At 45.1% G+C, this 21340-nt stretch overlaps 1 protein-coding gene across 2 annotated transcripts in view; it reads left to right on the forward strand.

Moving 5' to 3' along the window:
• The window catches only part of fhod1 (formin homology 2 domain containing 1), a 447258-nt gene that overhangs the window by 289112 nt on the left and 136806 nt on the right, over nt 1-21340 (forward strand). For both annotated transcript variants that reach the window (XM_070897918.1, XM_070897917.1), the window contains exon 9: nt 13461-13604. In XM_070897918.1, coding sequence (XP_070754019.1) covers nt 13461-13604 — 144 coding nt within the window. The remainder of the gene's footprint in view (nt 1-13460; nt 13605-21340) is intronic.

Raw genomic sequence — 21340 nt, forward strand, 5'->3', positions numbered from 1 at the left:
CACCTGCTCCCACTTCACTCTCTTCCTTTATGAGCCTCCTTAAAATCCACCTCTTTGTTCATTCCTCCTAATCGCTGTTTCTTTGGCTTGGTGTCCATTTTTCTCTTACACCTTTATGGGAGTGTCTTGGTATCTTTTTCCACGTTAAAGATGCTATATAAATGCAAATTGCTGTCGCTGTAAATCTAAACGGACAATTCAGTACAGTACTGTGGGAGTGCTGCTCTTTAGAAAGGACTTTGGCCCAGAAATTGGAGGTGTTAGCGCTGGCCGTTAAGGCCCTTTTGGAGAAAATAAATAGCGACAACCTCACTTTTGCCGCGGGTCCTACAGCAACTGCCATTTTCGGCTGGGCGGTAACGCTGCTGATGTCCGTGCTCACTAGGGACATGTAGATTATGTAGATGGTGACGTCAGTGAGTGTACAACGCTCACCTAACACCGGATCTGCCATTTGAGTTTGCCGCTCCATTTACCGGCCTGTGTTAATTGCGACTAGCTGACCAAGCGTTCACAAACAGGAAGGAGCCTCCAGCAGCGATATTTAAAGGGATCATCAGCAACCACTTGCAGCTGACATGCTTTTTCGGTTTAACTGGCCCTGTGTAACTTTCTGCAACTCTTGGAGCTTTATAAACTTGTTTCAAGTTCCAAAGATGACAGGGAGTGGAGGACGCCTTCATTCTTATTTAAAATCACAATGCTTGCTCACAGTCATGGGGGCTCTACTTGCAGACCCCCTCGCGCATGAGTATCCGGGAGGGGGAGGGGAGTGGAGGCAGCGAAGAAGAGGAGAAGATGCTCGCAGAGGGAGGAGGAGAAGGGCCAGAAGGGCTCTCAACAGAAGCCCTTACCCACCTAGGGTGTTCCAAGAGAACTTCTCTTATATCCACTTAAGCAAGGAACAGTGTATTAGGAAGCTCCGCTTCACCAAGGAGCTGGTCACAGAACTCTGCCATCTCTGGCTTTCCCAGTGGCAGTCAAGGTCAGCGTGGCCCTCAATTTCTTTGCCACTATCCATTGCTGCATCCGAGGCTTTCTACACCAGGAGAAGGGACTTCATTGTCTTCTCTCTGAACAGGGAGAAGCAGGAGGAGCACGCATGTGGCTTTGCCAGGATAGCGGGCCTCCCCATGGTGCAGGGCGCCATCGAATACACACACGTGGCTTTGCAGGCGCCATATACCAACCCTGAGATCTTCTGTAACCACAAAGGCTGCCACTCACTTAATGTGCAGTTGTTGAGCGACCAGCGCATCCTGATGGCCAATGCCTGCTATCCTGGCCAATTCCTTTATCCTGCATCAATCGGGTGTACCAGCAATCTTCCAGCCACCACGTCAAACATGAGGCTGGCTGCTCGGGAGACAAGGGCTATTACTCTGCATCATCATCATCCTCAAAATCGAGGAAGACTTGCTTCCACTCTAAAAAATGAGTTCTTAGGTGACTGAACAGTCCAATACGGGAATTACAGTCTTTGTCACAGGAGGGACAGACAGTCGTTGAAGGAAAGGGAGGGTGGAACTGGTCTGCCACACGCTCCTTCCGCTGCCTGCGCTTGTTTTCTGCATGCTCTCAACGATGAGACTCGAGGTGCTCAGCACCCTCCCGGATGCTCTTCCTCCACTTAGAGCGGTCTTTGGCCAAGGATTCCCAGGTGTCGGTGGGGATGTTGCACTTTATCAAGGAGGCTTTGAGGGTGTCCTTGAAACGTTTCCTCTGCCCACCTGGGGCTCGCTTGCCGTGTAGGTGTTCCGAGTAGAGCGCTTGCTTTGGGAGTCTTGTGTCCGGCATGCAAACAGTGTGGCCTGCCCAGCGGAGCTGATCGAGTGTGGTCAGTGCTTTGATGCTGGGGTTGTTGGCCTAATCGAAAACACTGATGTTGGTGCATCTGTCCTCCCAGGGGATTTGTAGGATCTTGTGGAGACATTGTTGGTGGTATTTCTCCAGCGATTTGAGGTGTCTACTGTACATGGTCAATGTCTCTGAGCCATACAGGAGGGCGGGTATTACTGCGGCCCTGTAGACCATGAGTTTGGTGGCAGATTTGAGGGTCTGCACCCCTGCACCTGGCTGATGGCTCCCCTCCACAACCCCACCAACCGTGCCCAGCAGTCATACACTGAGAGCCATGTTGCCACGAGGAACATGATCGAGCAGATCATCGGGCTGCCTTCACCGCTCAGGAGGAGCCCTCCAGTACTCAGCGGGGCGGGTGCCCCATTTCGTGGTGGTCTGCTGCATGCTTTACAACTTGGCATCATGAGGTTGCAGCCCTTGTCAGCGGGGATTGTGGGATCACCTCAAGAAGAGGACAAGGAGGAGGAGTAAAAGGAAAAGGAGGAGGCAGGCAGCAAATCCCCCTTCCAGACGAGCTGTCTGTGAACACCTCATCAGACTCTAATTCCAACCCCAGATCCCCATTGCTCACCACATCACCATCATACCATCTCTCTGTTATGGAAAATCACAGCGTCATCCTGGGCACAAAGCTGACTCGAGAGCCACCACAAAATAAACATTCCAAACAAAATTAATACATTTATAAGTATTCAATTAACAAGTACAATCGAACTAACCACCCTTGTACAATCCTTTGGTGCCTGTTGTTCGCGTGCCCTTTCCTACTCTGGTGCTCCGACACAGTGATTCCCCCATTGGCTGCAGCATGGCTGCTGAGTTTCCATGGGGGGGAGACGACAGATGGCCTTGCAGGACGATCTCAAGCAGCTGTGGGCCTAGAAGGCCCGGCTGTAGACTGCACCATCTCAGTATGGGCGGCAGCAAGCTGGGCTGATGGGCAGCGGCAAGAGCAATGGCGGAGTGGCACTATTGGAAGTAGGAATGCTGTCATCCTGAGAGAGGACAGCAGGGTCCTACTGCCACTCCCCCGGGGTGGTGTCCCAGCATCCCTCGCAATTTGTTGGAGGACAGATTGCTGGCCTGCTGCGACACCCTACAAGCCCCTTTTGAGATTTGTAAACCCAGCCATGATGGCAGCTGTCTGAGCTTCCAATGCATCACTGAGACATTGGGTCGCTTCCACCAAAGCTATAATATCAGCCGCAACATCACCCATCACACGTAGCATCATGGCTGGGTCCACACAGTCCCTCCAGGATTTGTCCATCATTTCCAGCCTGCAAATCATAGGCTCTGAGCATGCGCAAAGCTCCATCCAATGTTGGAGTCAGCCTCCTCCACGCTCCTTGACACTGACAAGAGGCTCTCTGGCTGGCTCGCCATTGCAACTAATATTTCCGTGTGCATGCCCATCACCCTTCTTCTGAAGACCGCCGCATCGAGGTCATCATCTAAGTCCCCTCCAGGCCTGTCGAGCACTGTCTCCTCCAGTTGGCTCAAGGCCTGTGAAGTGGCTTGGCTGCCTCCCGTCTGCCGCTGCTCGTGGTGCTTGTGACCCACCTTGGCCTGAAGAGAAAGGGAAGTGTGTGAGTGAGTGGTGCAGTGTGTTTGGGTGATGTGCCTGTTATTGTTGAATAGCTGTCAGTGTGTGCAAAGCGTGAGATGTGAGTGTGAGTGTTGCAGCAGTGGTAAGGTTGTGAGGGTGAAGTGAAGCTATGATTGTGAGGTGTGAGTGATGATAGACAGAAATTGTTGGTAGGTGAGTGAAGGGGGTGTGGTGCATTGAGCAGTGTGTGAGGCTTGTGGTGCAGATGGTGGGATATGGCATTATGAAGCCTTCACTTACCTTGACTTTCAGTGTGATATCATTAAACTTCTTTCGGCACTGGATCCAGATCTGCGGTTGACACTGTTGGCCGCGACGTATCCAGCTGTCTCTTGCCACAGCCTTCTGGAAGTGCACTTTGGTTCCTGCCACCCTGTGGGACTGGACACCCCGCCTTCTGTCCACTGACACTGCCAGTGCCTCGAGAGCCACATCATTCTCTGTGCTGGTGCTGAGGAATGTCTTCCAACTCTAACGCCAATCACAATGAGGTGCTGCTGCATCAAAGCACCTCCACTTTAAATAGTGGAGAGCAACCAGGCCAAACATTACAGGCCATTAGACTGCACCGATATTGGCCCACCTGTTGAGCGCTGAGATCTGAGATCAACACTCCAATCATGTAAGTCAGCAGGCAGCTCGAATTTTGCCTGCACCACTTTGAACGGGCGCAGCCAAATAGTGCTGGGCCATGACATCGCCCGTTTTCGGTCCATATCCAGTTTCTTGGCTTTGAAACCCTGTCTGCCTGTTGTGGTGGTGCAGGTGGCTGATCCCATGGAAATATTCAAACAGGAGCCGGGAGTTCTCCCAGTGTCCTGACCAACATTGCTTCCTCATTCAACACCACCAAAATTAGAAAAACTGTTTGTTCATCTCTTTGCTGTTTACGGAACATAGGAACAGGAGCAGGCCATTTCGTCCCTCAAGCCTGTGGGACAGTGAGGTCATGGCTGATCTGTGACCTAACTCCATTTGCCCATCTTTGCTGCATATCCCTTAACACCTTTGGTTAACAAAAAGCTATCAATCTCTGATTTAAAATTAACAATTGATCCAGCATCAATTGCCATCTGCGGAAAAGAGTTCCAAAATTCTACCACCCTTTGGCCCCAAGTTTCCACATGATTTGCTCCTGATTTTTAGGAGCAACTGGTGGAGAACGTAGTATCTTAGAAATCGGAATTCTCCACATTTAAGTTTTCTGCAATTCTAGTCAGGTAGAACAGTTTCACTTTTGAACAGAATTTTTTTTTCAAAAGGGGGCGTGTCCGGCCACTGACGCCTGATTTGAAAGTTTCCACAGTGAAAACGTACTCCAAACTAACTTAGAATGGAGCAAGTGAAGATTTTTGTAGGCTTGAAAAAACCTTGTCTACACATTAAAAAATCAGGCGCAGGTTACAAATTAGGCATCGGGAACGAGGTGGTGGGGGGAGGGGGGGGAAGGGAAGTCATTAAATTCTACAATAAATCCTTAGTTATACTTATACAAATATTATACAAATAAATCCAACCTGAATAAAAATTTATAAGCAAAGAAAAGATTAAATAAACCATGTTCCTACCTGTGTGAAAGTGCTTCAGGCAGGCCTTTCAGGCAGCCGTTTGCCATCGGGACCGACCGACGGCAGGAGAAGGGAGGGAGAAAGCTGCAAGAAGCCTCATTACTTGAGGCAGCGGTTTGCCGTCGGGCCCGACGGACAGCAGGGGGAGGGAGAAAGCTGCAAGAAGCCTCAGTGCTGATCATGGAAGGGCAATGTGGTTTTATTAAAAAATGTTAAAAATTGAACAGCTACAAAGAATTTGAATAGTCTCAAACAAGTGCATGTGTCCCATTTATCACAGCCTATCTTTAATTACAAAATGCACTCCCTCAACCTCACAGACAGAAATATCAAGAAAATTAAAATACAAGCCTTTGCAAGGGTTCAATAAACAAATTTTCACTTTTTCTGCAGCACTTTTTAAAATGGCCGAGTGCCAATGTTTACTTCAGACTGCGCGTGCGCGAACGCTCCAACGCGCACGCGCAGGGTTGCCGGCACGAAAAAAACTCATTTAAATTGTACCCGCCCCCTCCTACTTACAAAATCGGCGCGAGTGGTAGGCTCCGCCCCCTGTGCGCCGCGCCAAGCAGACATCGAGCTGCAAAGCGCTCGAGAATAGCGCGTTTTTTTTCAGGCGCCGTTTTCGGCGCGAAAAACGGGCGCCCAGCTCGGAGGAGCGCCTGTTTTGCTGCATGTGGAAACTTGGGGCCTTTGTGTGTAGAAGTGTTTCCTAACTTCACTCCTGAAAGGCCGAGCTCTATATCTCCTAGTCCCAGATTCCCTAACCAGCGAGAATAATTTCTCTCTTTCTACCCTATCAGTTTCCCTTAATATCTTGAAAACTTAGATTAAATCACCCCTTTAACCTTCTAGATTCCAGGGAATACAACCCTAGTTTATGTAATCTCTCCTTGTAATTTAACCCTTGGAGTCAAGGTATCATTCTGGTAAACCTATGCTATAGTCCCTCCAAGGCTAGTGTATCCTTCCGAAGGTGTGGTGCCCAGAACTGCTCACAGTGCTCCAGGTGTGGCCTAACCAGGGCTCTCCTCCCTCATGGTATGGGTTGTGGGCGCTCATAAAACCCTCCTGCCGTATAGGACTAACCACCTTACTGGCTGGTACAAAGATAGTTACGGCCATGGAAGGAGTGTTAACATCGTGGCCAGTCAGACTGTTAATCAGCCTGCACATCCTTCCACTGCTTCACACTGGTCTCCAAGGGAAGAGCGAGAAGATACAGAAATGATGAAGGATCAATGTACATGGACCCACAAGTCTCTAGCTTTTCACCATTTGGAAAGTACTATTCTATCTGTACTGTTCTATCCTTTTTAGGTCCAAAGTGGATGACCTCACATTGAAATCCATTTGCCACACTTTTACCCATTCGCTTAATCTATTAATATCTTTTGCAGCGCGGCAGCTGCAGGAAAAATGCAGGGAGTAGCGCCAGCCATTATACATGGCCTTCTTTGACTTTACAAAGGCCTTTGACACTGTCAACCGCGAGGGCCTATGGATGTCCCCAAAAGTACGTCACCATACTCCGCCTGCTCCACGACGACATGCAAGCCGTGATCCTTACCAACGGATCCATCACAGACCCAATTCAAGTCCGGACCGGGGTCAAGTAGGGCTGCGTCATCGCCCCAACCCTCTTCTCAATCTTCCTCGCTGCCATGCTCCACCTCACAGTTGATAAGCTCCCCACTGGAGTGGAACTAAACTACAGAACCAGTGGGAAACTGTTCAACCTTCGCCGTCTCCAGGCCAGGTCCAAGACCACTCCAACGTCGAGCTACAGTACATGGACGATGCCTGCGTCTGTGCACACACAGAGGCTGAACTCCAAGACATAGTCGACGTATTTACCGAGGTGTATGAAACCATGGGCCTTACACTAAACATTAGTAAGACAAAGGTTCTACACAAGCCTGTCCTCGCCGCACAGCACTGCCCCCCAGACATCAAGATCCACGGCGTGATCCTGGACAACGTGGACCACTTCCCCTATCTCGGGAGCATCCGATCAACAAGAGCGGGCATTGATGATGAGATCCAACACCGCCTCCAGCGCGCCAGTGCAGCCTTTGGCTGCCTGAGGAAAAGAGTGTTTGAAGATCAGTCCCTCAAAACTGTCACCAAGCTCATGGTCTACAGGGCCGTAGTAATACCCACCTCCTGTATGACTCAGAGATGTGGACCATGTACAGTAGACACCTCAAGGCACTGGAGAAATACCACCAACGATGTCTCCGCAAGATCCTGCAAATCCCCTGGGAGGACAGACGCACAAACATTAGCGTCCTCATCCAGGTCAACATCCCCAGCACTGACCACACTTGATCAGCTCCGCTGGGCAGGCCACATAGTTTGCATGCCAGATACGAGACTCCCAAAGCAAGTGCTCTACTCAGAACTCGTCCACGGCAAACGAGCCAAAGGCAGGCAGAGGAAACGTTACAAGGACGCCCTCAAAGCCTCCCTGATAAAGTGCGACATCCCGACTGACATCTAGGAGTCCTTGGCCATAGACCGCCCTAAGTGGAGGAAGTGCATTCGGGAGGGCGCTGAGCTCCTCGAGTATCGTCGCCGAGAGCATACAGAAATCAAGTGTAAGCAGCGGAAGGAGCGTGCGGCAAACCGGGCTCCCTGCCCACCCTTTCCCTCAACGACTATCTGTCCCACCTGTGGCAGAGACTGTGGATCTCGTATCGGACCGTACAGCCACCTAAGAACTCATGCTAAGAGTGGAAGCAAGTCTTCCTCGATCCCGAGGGACTGCCTATGATAATATCTCTGTAATTTTATGCTTCCGTCTACACTTAGAATGTCGAATGCATAAAATGCCGCCTATCTTTGTGTCAATGGCAAATTTGGCTATGTTGCTTTCAATGCCATCATCAAAGTTGTTAATAAATACGGTGAATAGTTGAGGCCCTACACAGGCACGACTAGTCACAACCTGCCAATTAGAGTACCTGCCCACTATCCTGACTCTGACTCCTGCCACTCAGCCAATTTCCTAACCAGGTTAGTAATTTGCCCTTAATTCACTGAGCAATTCCATATGCTATAGGCACAATCCCTGGAACAGTTCAATTGCAGTGACTGTTGTTATGTAGGCAAAGTAATTAATTGTGTGCGCTTTGAGATGTTTCTGAGATGTTATAAAACGCTATAAAAATACAAGATTTATTTTCTTTTTCTTTTTAGTTTGAAGTAGTTCACTCAAATTCTAACATGAATGCAGTGACCCAGAGTGCTGGACAGACAATATATAACAAGACTGGTACAGTGCCCAATTTTAATTTAACTTCACACACTTATGGCTCTGTCACTCATTATTCATGAGGTCTTTATTCAAGCAGTAAATAGGCTCCAACAGAACTTGTACTGTGCAGTCCTTTTTCATCTTGCTGATCACATTAGGATTCAGGAATGTAGGCTGTGCTGTGGTGGATTGCGTTGGATCGCACTGTGTCTGGGAGCAGTGGGATATCGGTCTGATGGCCCACTCGACTGAGTTCCCAATATTAGCTGCATTACTGCATTAACGGGGAATAAACGATTTTTTGACTGGGTGGGGGGGGGTCACTGCCTGCTCCCGCGAAACTGCAAGGGAGTTAGTGGAGGCGTAAAACTGGTAGCGTCGCGCTCCCACCTTAGCGCCCCAGGCTGCTGCGCTTCTGGCGATGATGTCATCACCGTGCACAGCGACCCGTTTTCACCCCGCGGCGTAAATTGGGCAGCGTCCCGTGAGGCCGCCGCGGGTGATGTCAGCGCCAGCCTCGCAGGTCGCGAAACAGCCCGCACTCAGGTCATGGGGCGAAATTTAAAGCGGAGGTGCGCAGCGCTATTTTGTTCTCTCGGCCGACTTATCAGTCCAGCCTTCCGTTTTTTTTTTTTCGCGGGGTCCGTGCCGCGATGGTGCAGCCAGGCACTCCGCTTCTGTGCCGGGCTTTGGACATGGCATCCCGCATCCCCGGTGGCCTAGTGGAGTCCCCTCACCCCATTGCAGAGCTCACAGCGTGCCCTGCCCTTTAACAGAAGAGGAGGGCCCTGTGCTCACGTCAGTGCCGTGTACACCGCAACATTCATGCACTTACCGCCTCAGTATGGCCCCCGAGAGGAAGTGGAGTGCCCGAAATGGGGTTGGTAACCCTAATTTTGCTTCCGGGACGGGACTTCTGCGACGGGCACAGGAAGTCCCGCCTCACCACGGTTACTGTCCCCAAACAGGGCGATGCACAATTTCGCCCCCAAAGAGAGAAAAACACAGGGATTTGTCATTTAAAAAATAAAAAAATGCCATTCTGGATATAAAATTCCCCACACAGCAAGTTTTTACTTTTTGACATTTAATCTGTCAAATGCCTTTCTACTCAAAGGGGAAGGAAAGTCTGGTGGAATACTTGTTCAAATTGCTCCCTCGTTTTATAGAAGAAAACGATTATCTCATCATAAAATCTTAATTTGACTGCCCAATATTGAGGCCCTTAAGCTGGTTAGCCTTCTTTGTTAGGCTGCTGCATTGCAAACAGCTATGCCTTGAGGTCTGTCCAGCATGAGAGCTGCTCCAGAGCAACCTGACCTTGGGAGGAACAACAACTTGTTTTTATATCAAGCCGTTAACATAGGTTTTAAGAAGCATCTTAAAGGTGAAGAGAGAGAGAGACGCAGAGAGGTTTAGGGAAGGAATTGTAGAGCTTAGGCTGAAGGCTAGGCAACCAATGATGTGATAAGGAAGTGATGGATGCACAAAAGTCAAGCATTGGAAGAATTTGGAGGTTATAGGGCTGGAAGAGGTAGTAGAGATAAGGGGGTCAAAATTCAAAGTTTTTTACCGTTGTTTCGGAAGAGGTCCCCTCTTTCGCGAAATTCAGCTCTTTGCCTTTTTTTCAATCGGCCAGGAAGTTGGTCATAAAGTGGGTAGAAGTGTGGTGGTAAGTGCTGGTGAGGGGTGGAAGTGGAGGCGGGACAAATTCTCCACCACTGTCACTCAGCATCGAAGCGGTGGTGACATCATTGCGCGTCTGCGTTCTCGCCTCCGTTAAAGGGGAGAGAATCGGCCATCAGTCGCGATCGGACACTGGACCACCAGGGAGGGTTTTGGCCAGGCCAGCGGCCTTGCAACCAAGAGGAGGTGTCAGGCTACCTTTAAAGGCCGCCGCACAGCCAGGACTGTTAGAGAGCATACATAAGAACATAAGAAATAGGAGCAGGAGTAGGCCATATGGCCCCTCGAGCCTGCTCCACGATTTGAACTGATCATGGCTGATCTGATCAGGGACTCAGCTTCACTTTCCTGCCCTCTCCCCATAACCCTTTATTCCCTTATCAGTTAAGAAACTCTCTATCTCGGTCTTAAATTTATTCAATGTCCCAGCTTCCACAGCTCTCTAAGGCAACGAATTCCACAGATTTATAACCCTCTGAGAAAAGAAATTTCTCATCTCAGTTTTAAATGGGCGGCCCCTTATTCTAAGATCATACCCTCTAGTTCTAGTCTCCCCTATCAGTGGAAACATCCTCTCTGCATCCACCTTGTCAAGCCCCCTCATAATCTTATACGTTTCGATAAGATCACCTCTCATTCTTCTGAATTCCAATGAGTAGAGGCCCAACCTCCTCAAACGTTTCTCATAAGTCAATCCCCTCATCTCCAGAATCAATCTTGTGAACCTTCTCTGAACTGCCTCCAAAGCAAGTATAGCCTTTCGTAAATATGGAAACCAAAACTACACGCAGTATTCTAGGTGTGGCCTCACCAATACCCGGTATAACTGTAGCAAGACTTCCCTGCTTTTATACTCCATCCCCTTTACAATAAAGGCCAAGATTCCATTGGCCTTCCTGATCACTTGCTGTACCTGCATACTAACCTTTTGTGTTTCATACACAAGTACCCCCAGGTCCCGCAGTACTGCAGCACTTTGCAATCTTTCCCCATTTAAATAATAACTTGCTCTTTGATTTTTTTCTGCCAAAGTGCATGACCTTACACTTTCCAACATTATACTCCATCTGCCAAATTTTTGCCCACTCACTTAGCCTGTCTGTGTCCTTTTGCAGATTTTTTGTGTCCTCCTCACACATTGCTTTTCCTCCCATCTTTGTATCATCAGAAAACTTGACTAAGTCACACTCAGTCCCTTCTTCCAAGTCATTAATATAGATTGTAAATAGTTGAGGTCCCAACACTGATCGCTGCAGCACCCCACTAGTTACTGATTGACAACCCGAAAATGAACCATTTATCCCCACTCTCTGTTTTGTGTTTGTTAGCCAATCCTCTATCCATGCTAATATATTACCCCGAACCCCGTGAACTTTTATCTTGTGCAGTAACCTTTTATGTGGCACCTTGTCAAATACCTTCTGGAAATCCAAATACACCACATTCACTGGTTCCCCTTTATCCACAAAGAATTCGTTACATCCTCAAAGAATTCCAACAAATTTGTCAAACATGACTTCCCCTTCATAAATCCATGCTGACACTGCCTAACCGAATTATGCTTTTCCAAATGTCCTGCTACTACTTCTTTAGGAATGGACTCCAACATTTTCCCAACCACAGATGTTAGGCTAACTGGTCTATAATTTCCTGCTTTTTGTCTGCCTCCTTTTTTAAATAGAGGCATTACATTTGCAGTTTTGCAATCTGCTGGGACCTCCCAGAATCCAGGGAATTTTGGTAAATTACAACCAGTGCATCCACTATCCCGGCCACTACTACTCTTAAGACCCTAGGATGCAAGCCATCAGGTCCAGGGGATTTATCTGCCTTTAGTCCCATTATCTTACTGAGTACTACCTCCTTAGTGATTGTGATTGTGTTAAGTTCCTCTCCTCCTATAGCCCCTTGACTATCCACTGTTGGAATATTGTTAGTGTCCTCTACCGTAAAGACTGATACAAAATATTTGTTCAGAGTTTCTGCCATCTCCATGTTCCCCATTACTAATTCCCCAGTCTCGTCTTCTAAGGGACCAACATTTACTTGAGTCACTCTTTTCCTTTTTATATACCTGTAGAAACTCTTGCTATCTGTTTTTATATTTTGTGATAGTTTACTTTCATAGTCTAACTTCCCTTTCTTAATCATTTTTTTAGTCGTTCTTTGCTGGTTTTTAAGGTGCACCGACTGTCGAGGGTACTGCTCGGTGGCAATAAGATTTTGCTTGCTAAATGGTGGGAGGTGGGGGGTCCCGGCGGTGTGCGCACTGGTGACACACGCACAGCCGGTCGGCAGCGGTGGAGCGTTAGCGGGGACCGCCAGAAAGCCACCCCCCCGAGCTGAATTTAGCTTGTGGCGGCCATTTGACCAGAAATCGGCGGCCACTCAACTCCGCCACATGGCCGCTGCAAACGGGCCTTATTGGAGAGCTGAATTTTGGCCCCGAGGAGGGGTGAGTCCATAGAAGGATTTGAACATGAGTATGAGAATTTTTAAATGGGGGTGTTGATGGACAGGGAGCTAATGTAGGTCAGCGAGTACAGGGGTGATGGGCAATGTTTCCTCTCATTTTTTTTTTGTGCGCGGTCCCTTTAAATTGGTGCATGGCCCAATCAGTGAGCAGCCTGTGTGGGACCTCGCATCTACGCGGCAACGCAGCTTCGAGGGAAGATTGGTAATGGGTGAGTGGGGCTCGTTGCCGTTGAAACACAGGCAGCAGAGTTTTGGATGAGTTCAAGTTTGTAGAGGAGGGAAGATGGAAGGCTGGCCAGGAGACCATTGGAATAATCTAGTCTGGAGGTAACAAAAGCATGGCTTCGGATTTCAGCAGCAGATGGGCGAGTGCAGGGGTGGAGACGGGCAATGTTACTGAGATGGAAGTAGGTGGTCTTTTTGATGGGAGATTATACGGGCTCATCTCTGGGTCAAATAGGACAGCAACAGTTCTTTTCCTGTCTGAAACGGGGTGTACAGGGAGGGCTCCACTTTGTGGTGAGGGAACGGGGTGTGTGGCGGGGAAAACTCTTGACCATCATGCTACAAAAATCATATTGCAAGCATTGCTACAGGTACAGAGAAGATCCTAACTGTGCAGATCAAATATCAGGAAAGGATAGACAGAAATTCAGAAGATGGTTAAGGAAGGATCCTATGGAGGTACACAAATCCTTAAGTGGTATAGATATGATAAATGTTAATACTTCAAAATAAGCCAGATGATAGGACCAGTGGCCATAAATTTGAATTAGTTAAAAATAAATTTATAATCAATATTGTGAAATTTACAATAATATTTGGAATAAGGTACCAGACAGAGAAGTAGAGATGGAAACATTAGAGATTTTAAACAGATACTGAAAGGGAGAGCTGGGCACTGGAGGGTTGAGGTTTGGTGGGTTAAATGTTTTATTTTCTTCTTTTTCTTTTTTTAAAATTCAGAGTTGATTTGAAAGGTGTTCCCTCTTTTTGACAGACCCTAGGAGCCCTTCCAGACCAGGATTCATTCTATGATGTTACCGACTGTCTTGAGCAACAGGGGATGGAAAACATCATCCAACGACATATGAGTAATAAAGGAACTGACCCAGACTTAAAGCAGCAGTTTACCATTTATGAGGTAAAATTATTTTCTTTTTAATATATAAATGCAACAGAAAAAATTCAGGCCTTTGGATAAATGTTTGCAATTATTAATGTTGCTAACATTTAGTAATGAGAAATAATGGATTTGTGAGATTTTGTAACAGTGCAGCAGTGTTTTCACTATCAGATTTTGCCCTTTAAAGACTGGAGAGAGCACATTGAGCTCACTAACACTAGGGTGAAGTATTGATTGTGTCGACATGATCAATTAAACCATTGAACTACAAGTGTATCTCATAATATTAAAGTGTGTTATCATGCATATGATTTTTCTCAGAGAGTATTCATACCACTCAACTACGGGGCAACTGTATTGCATCCCTCAATTTACTAGTTTTACAATTGTAATGAACTAGGGGTAAGTTTAAATGAGAAATATGAAGTGCAGCTCTTGCCAGGATCAACTGCGACTGATGGAAGTCAGGACTTTTTAATCCTGAAGATTGTTGAAAGTTTTAGTAGCAATTACTGAAACCAGGAATAACTTTTTGGAGTGATATTTTGGTGGGGGGGGGGGGGGTTTCAGCCTTACCCAATCTTGCTCCTGACTGCCTGCGGTAGTATGGACCATTGGGAGATTTTGATCCTCTCTCCCCACCCAAAGTGAAGACTTCTCAGGAGTAACTATGGCATTCCCTATGGGCATATCTTTGTATGTCACTCTCGGAAAGGAGGGGGAGCAGCAGCAGCAGGAGAGGATGGAGAAAACGAGAGGGAGGCCGCATTTAGGGAGAATGCACCCTACCAGATATTACCCACTCCTCCAAAGAATATACAGGTAACACAGGCCCAATGAGGATGTTAATGAGGAGGTGTGTATTCGAAAAGCATGCTTCCCCACAAGGGAAGCTTTGCCACCTACTGCATGATTATCTGCAACCTCACTCATCAGCCCACATTGCTCTGTCGGTGGCTATGATGGTGATGACTATACGCCACTTCATGGCACTGAGTCATTTCAGACAGCCGGGAGGATCTCTGAAGCATCACCCAAAGTGCAGAAAGGGCAAGTGGTCATCAAATGACTGCTGGCTGCAGACAGAGTGGGCAGGTAAATATTGCAGGCTATAATGATTTAGAATTGATAAGGAAGGAAGAAGGAGTGGTGGGTAGCTATGTTAATGAGATATAACATAATTGCAGTAGCAAGAAAGGACATAACCAACATAGAGATAGACATGAAATCCAAATGGATTGGGATAAAGGATAGGAAGGGATTGGTCACACTGTGAAGGGTAAAGTACAGACAACCAAATAGTGGAAAGGATGTGGATGGAGAAACTTATGAAAGCAAAATTTATGAAATGAGCACAAAATTATAGAATCATAATCATAGGGGATTTGAACTGCCCCAAAATACCGGGAGGGAGAGAAAGTGAAAAGGGAGACGGGGATGGAGTTTTTGCAGTGTGTACAAAATCCTTTCTGACCCAACTGAAGCAGACATGAGAATTAGACATGGGAATTAACTGGGGAATAGTGATCACAATATAATCAGGTTTATGATAATGATTGCGAGAGATATAGGGCGAGACTTTCGGCACATCATCGCCATTTAGCACCCATTTATCGCCCATATAAGCGCTGAAATTCAGGCTATCACCCATATTTGCTGAAAAGTGGAAACTAGCGCCCGATTATCGCCCATTTATCGCCGGCCCAACTTTCGGCATACATGAATGAGCTGCATCGCCCGGCCTATTTAAAAATATATATATATGTGACTTCATCCTCGTGCAAGGCCGAGAATAGTGTTTATAATGGAAACCTGCTCCCGATTATGGTCCAAATTATCGCCGAGCGCTACTTTTGGCATTTTGCCCACAATTCGCCCAAATGATCACTGACCCAAAAAGACGCTGAAGAATAGCTGCAACAACTCAGCACTATGGGGAGAATCTGTCATAAAAGGCTGTCAGGAGAATCAATTTGTGATTGATTTTAAGGGCTTTTTTGACTCTTGCCAATCATCTAATCACATTTGTATTTGTTGAGGACAAATTAAGGGCATTTATAATGATTTATAGTATTGGGGCCTATAATTTCTCAACCAATATTGATCACTAATCACATGCTGCAGAATAGAGACAGGAGAATAAAATGAGAAAAGTTATATACAAGTACATTGCTGTAATGTCAGGGTTAATATTAATCATGGATTTTTTCCCTCCTCTGGTCCACAGACAAGTAGAAGCAGAACGGGTGTATATCATCCCATGAGGAAGGAAATCTAGTTCACCGTAGTTGGCTGATAGATTTTATTTTATAAACCAACAGGGGATAGAATAAAAGAAAGGTTCATTATGTTATTGATGGGGACCAGGTCCCCAGTTTTCTCTGTCAACCCCCGTGGCAAAGGTTCTTTGCCTGAAAAAGATAACGCACATGCGCAGAACGGCTGTTGCTATGGACGCCAGCCTTGCATGACTGAATACATCGCTGAGGCTATCGCCCAAATTAAAAAGTGAAAACTAGCAGTTTTTAAAATGGGCGAATATTCCAGCGATCCTGAAAGATAATAAAAGCACTAAGGCCCAAAGCGCCCATAGTGGAAAGTCTAGTCCTATAGAAAGTTCAAAGACCAAAATAATAGATTGGGAAAAAAACAACTATGAGAAAATAAGGATGGAGCTAAGGAAGATAAGAAGTAGAGCAACAGTGGTAAATATTTAACGGGAGTATCAATAGAGTTCAGGAAAAATCCGTGCCATTTAAAAAAAATAAGAACAAACTAGCCAAGAATGAAATGGCATGGATAAATTAAGTGGTGACGATGAGAATTAAGAATTAAGATTGGAAATAGCCCTGAAGGGACAAGCAAGATAAACTTGGAGGAGATGATATTGCAATAGCAGGGATACGGAATAAATATATTGCCTCAGTTTTCATTGAAGAGGCTAACAAAGAGGCAGTGACTACAGTAGACTTCAAGAGAGATATTATAACAGTAAAGGTAGAAAGAAAGGAGACACTCGACAAACTTAAGGAGGACAAAACCCTAAGTCCAGATGGATTGCACTCACACAATGCAGTAGATGTAATATACATGGCCTTTCGCTAGTGCCACATAAAAGACTCATGACAAAGGTGAGGATGTGTGGAATCAACTGCTAGGTAGAAGAATGAATTGAAAGATGACTATGAAACAGAAAACATAGGGTAGGAGTTAAAGGAAGTTTCTCAGACTGGCTGAAAGTGGGAAGTGGTGTTCCACAAGAATCTGTGCTGGGACTACTGTTGTTTGCCACATAAATAAATGATTTTGACTCAGAAATTGGAGGTATGGTGTTGAATATTTTTGTGTTCTCTGTCCATCAGTTGGTGAGATTATAGGTCATTTATCTTGTTTGTTAGTCCTAAATGTATAACTACTAGTGGCATCTGTACAATATGGTAAAGCCAACCTATAGGTACTGTATACATTTTATTTTAATAAGTTGAGAGGAGGCACTGACACCCCAGGTCACTATCTAATGGTCAGAATGTAACGTATCAGCATGCTAGGAGTCCAGGGCCCGTAACTAGCCCCTAGTGAGTAAAATGTTGAAGTAATATAATTTCATGTCTTCACATTTCCCACAAGAAAGAAGTAAATTTTGCCCCACATGATGCAACCATAAACCTGCTCTTTATTAGTGTTTATTTTAAGCCAGATCATATGGATAACAGAATTAATCAAGTAGAAGCCTAGACATTTAGGTCTATGGTCTGGCAGAGTGTCTGTAATATAGTTTGGCTTTGATGAGTAACACATGGTAAAAACTTCAGAGAACTAGGAAAAATCAGAGAATAATCAGTGATGTGGTTCACCCTCTCTCTCTTTTGAATAGTTTACATTTCCAGTCAGGCAATTTAATAATTTGTTTTTCTTTCTCTTTTGCACTGATTCCTGTAAATTAGGTATATAACCTTTTGAATGCACGTTAAATTAAGTTAATAAAAATTAGTCATTTTCAACAAGTTCCTGCAATGTTAACAGTTGAATTTTTTTTTTAAAATGAGTGTATGAATCCCTTCCATTAAATACTTTATTAACCCTGCTTTTACTGAGCTGTGCAGCACATGCAGGAAGGCAGTTGACTTATTTTAAATTGAGAAACCCAGGAGAAGGCTCAAGGCCTATTAAGGTTGAACTTTCAGACAGCCTTTGCTAATGTGCCACATGAGAGACTCGTGACAATGGCCAGGGTGTGTGGAATCAATAGCCACCACAAACGTTGGAAGTAGCACGCTGAATGGAGAACTAGTGATGCAAGCAAGCATGTCACTGATGTCCAAACTCTGGCCTGTAGTACCACCTGTGGCCCCTCAAGCTCCATGGCATGCACTTGCACTACAGCCCATGAAAACCAAACATTTGGACACCCTTGATGTAGATTTCAGGAGGATGAGAAGACTGAAAGAAGTGAGGAATTCCACAGTTTGGAAAGTCCTGGGTAAGAATGAGTTGGAGTAGAACACGGTGTGGCAAGAGTGTGTAGGAGGGTGTACTTCGCAGTTTAGGAGGAATGGGGAAGTTCAAAGAAACAATAAGCATAATATAATGGGTAAAATAGAGAGAGAGACCCAAAAGTTTGGGGCATACATCGGACGGAGTCTGTGGTTGAGAACAGTATTGCTTATCACATTACATTTTTTCTTGCATCAGATCCAGAAATTAATGGAAGACCTGCACCTATGCCTCTAGTAGTGGTGCATTCCGCTGATCATTGGACACTGCCCTGTTTGGGGCCTCCATAAACATGGTAAAGATTGGTGGCTCAATGAACTAAGGCATTGCACCGGTGTCCCCCACTGCCGTCACTACACTTTGGTGCTCTAATGTGGTGCATGGCAATGGAATCATCGAGCACTAAAGGATGTGCCGGTGGGAAAAGTTTCTCCTTATTTACTCGATCAATACCCTTCATAAATTTGAATACCTCTATTAAATCTAGATAAGATGAGAGTTAACTGGAAAACAAAGCTCGTTTTAAAATCCCGCTGATCAATCAACTTCTTCCATTCTCCTCATTGTTCTCTCCATTGCATCTAACTCTGTGGTGTCCTTTTGTATTTTTTATTTTCAGTACTTAATACAATTTCAGCTGTTGATAAATTGTCTAGTGATGCAGATAATAAATAGAAAACACAATCTCACTGACATCATGTCATAAGGTACAACCTTGGTGCCGACTGCTCATAGTGCCTGTTCTTTTTATTGGTTTCAATATGGGACTGAAATGGACTCTTTCCAAAGGTCTATTCAGCTCAAACTCACTGCCTCGCCCTCACAATCCAGCAGAGTCAGCATCTCCTCATGCCAGGTATCAAAGGCACAAATTTGCTTACTGCTACTCACGGCAGATCGCTATGGAGCATGAATGTCTAGGCTATCCTATTTCACCAGTCATTTTGGAGAAATAGATTTAAAAAAATATTTTTTGGAATTGATCCTGTTCTTTGAATGTTGAAAGCATTTAAACCAGATTTGCTAAAACTTTCACTTTAAAAAAAAAAAAGAATTCTGGATCTGGTAATCTTTCCAAATGTACCAGGCAAATAGATGTATTGATATATTCTTCTTCAAATGCATTTCAGTTTTTATTCATTGTTCTTATTGAGACTTACACTTAAATCCTCACTCTCCTCTCCTGTGTAACAGATTAGGTTGACAAGGCAGTCTCTTAACTGGAGATTATGTACAAAGTGCTGTGAATCTGAGACAATTAAAAGACGTTAGCTACGAACATATGAAAATAATAAGCAGGAAAAGACCAGCTGGTCCATCAAGTCTGCCCGACACTCATGATGCCTGGAGCATCCTGACTAGACACTTTCTCCAACTCCCCCCACCAAGCGGTGCGGCCATGTAATCTCCGAGAGGCAAAGAAATAGAAAAAAAAACAGGACTAAAAATGCAAAGGAGATCCGCAAAGTTCCTTTCCTACCCTCTTAGGTGATCAAAACCAGTCCAGGCGATCACATCGACTGTACGTGTGCTAACTGTTAAACCACTCACTTTAATATGATCTCTGCCCCAGCCACAAACCGGTCCAGCTCCCTTTTGAAGGCATGCAGAGAGTCAGCACACACCGCATAAGCTGGCAATAGATTCCAGAGGCTCACTACACTCTGGGAAAAGAAGATCTGCCTAATATTAAGCCTATTCCTAATCTTGCATAGTTTAAGTGCATGCTCCCTGGTTCACCTCAATCTGTCTAACTGAAATAATCTATCAGTAGGTATGTAATCTAGCCCTTTTATTATTTTATATACCTCTATCAGGTCACTTCGAAGTCTACGCTGCTCTAAAGTAAATAGGCTCAGCTCTTTAAGCCTATCTGAGTAATCAAGGTTGTTTAAGCTGGAAATCATTCATGTGGCTTTCCTCTGAATCTATTCCAAGGTCACCATGTGAGGGGACAGAGTGGCGAAATATGGAGACTCAAATATGAATTTCTATAATTGAATCAAATTGCCAACAAAGAGAAATTTTGGCAATACTGTAACTGTATTGTCTAAATTTTCTGCAGTTGTGGACTTGGCTGAGAGTCAGTAAATGCTGTGCTTGTGTTCGATTTGGCTATTTTTGAATTGTGATATTGCCAGCTTCTTTCAATCCAACCATCTTTTCATCCTGACTTGTTAATGCATTGCTTTTTTCCTGCAGTGCCAATTATGGTCTAATGCTATGGTAATCTACTATCCCAAAGAGCTTAAATTAACCTTTAGGGAAAAGGTTTAGCATTCCGTAAACACTGCTGATTGATGTTGTCTGCTCTACTTTGCATTCCTTTTCAATTAATGGTTTCTCCAATAATTGTCTACTATTTACCTGAAGGTTTTAATTTAGTTTGTTGTACTGAAATCAATTTGCCTGATGTATTTAATAACTAGATCCTAATTGTTGCAGTCATGCTGATTTCCTTAAAGGGGCACCTTCCACTAGCTTTTCCTATGATGTCATTGTTCTTTTGAAAGGTAGTATATGTCTGGTTTGCTTTGCAGTCTGATAGTTCAGTTCAGCTCAGTTCAGCTTAGTCATTCATTTCACAATCTGTTTGTCATCAGTTGGATGGATGAATGATTCTTGATCTTGCATGGTGAATTTTATCAGGCATGTGGCACTACCAAAGGAGTCAATTACAAAGACGTCGCTTATATATAATATATTGGGCCAGAATTTGCTGTCAAAAAGCGGTGAGGCTAATGGCACTCACCGTTATTTAAGCATAAATGTTACAGCCACTTCAGGCGAGAAGCAGGTGAGCTGTTAAACCGGACTATCCAAAAGTTTCTGTTCGATTTGTGCCGCTCCCATGTAAGCTTCACGAAAATGGCTTCTCACACACTGCCTCATCATTAAAATGTATAGAATGACGTGAAATTGCCACATTTACACAATAGATACAAACTAAACTTGCCACAGAATATTAAGTCTTGTCCATTTCAGTCAAAGTACAATGTGATAAGTGTTAATTAATTGCCAATCAACCTCACTGGCCCTGAAAATTAACTATTGCAAGTGCGGAGTCGTATTCCTTCAGGTTTTAAATGTTGGAGATTTAAAAAATGTAACATTTAATTTTTTTAAAACTTTTCCTTTCTGACTCTTTTCGCGCTCTCTTTAAATCCAAACTTTCCTTCCCTCTCTTTATTTCTCTTCTGTATCTGATTTGATATTAAATTCACATATTCTAATTTACACAGTCCTTGTATTGTTAATTT

The sequence above is a fragment of the Pristiophorus japonicus genome, chromosome 13 (assembly GCF_044704955.1).
Source record: "Pristiophorus japonicus isolate sPriJap1 chromosome 13, sPriJap1.hap1, whole genome shotgun sequence".
NCBI lineage: Eukaryota > Metazoa > Chordata > Chondrichthyes > Pristiophoridae > Pristiophorus > Pristiophorus japonicus.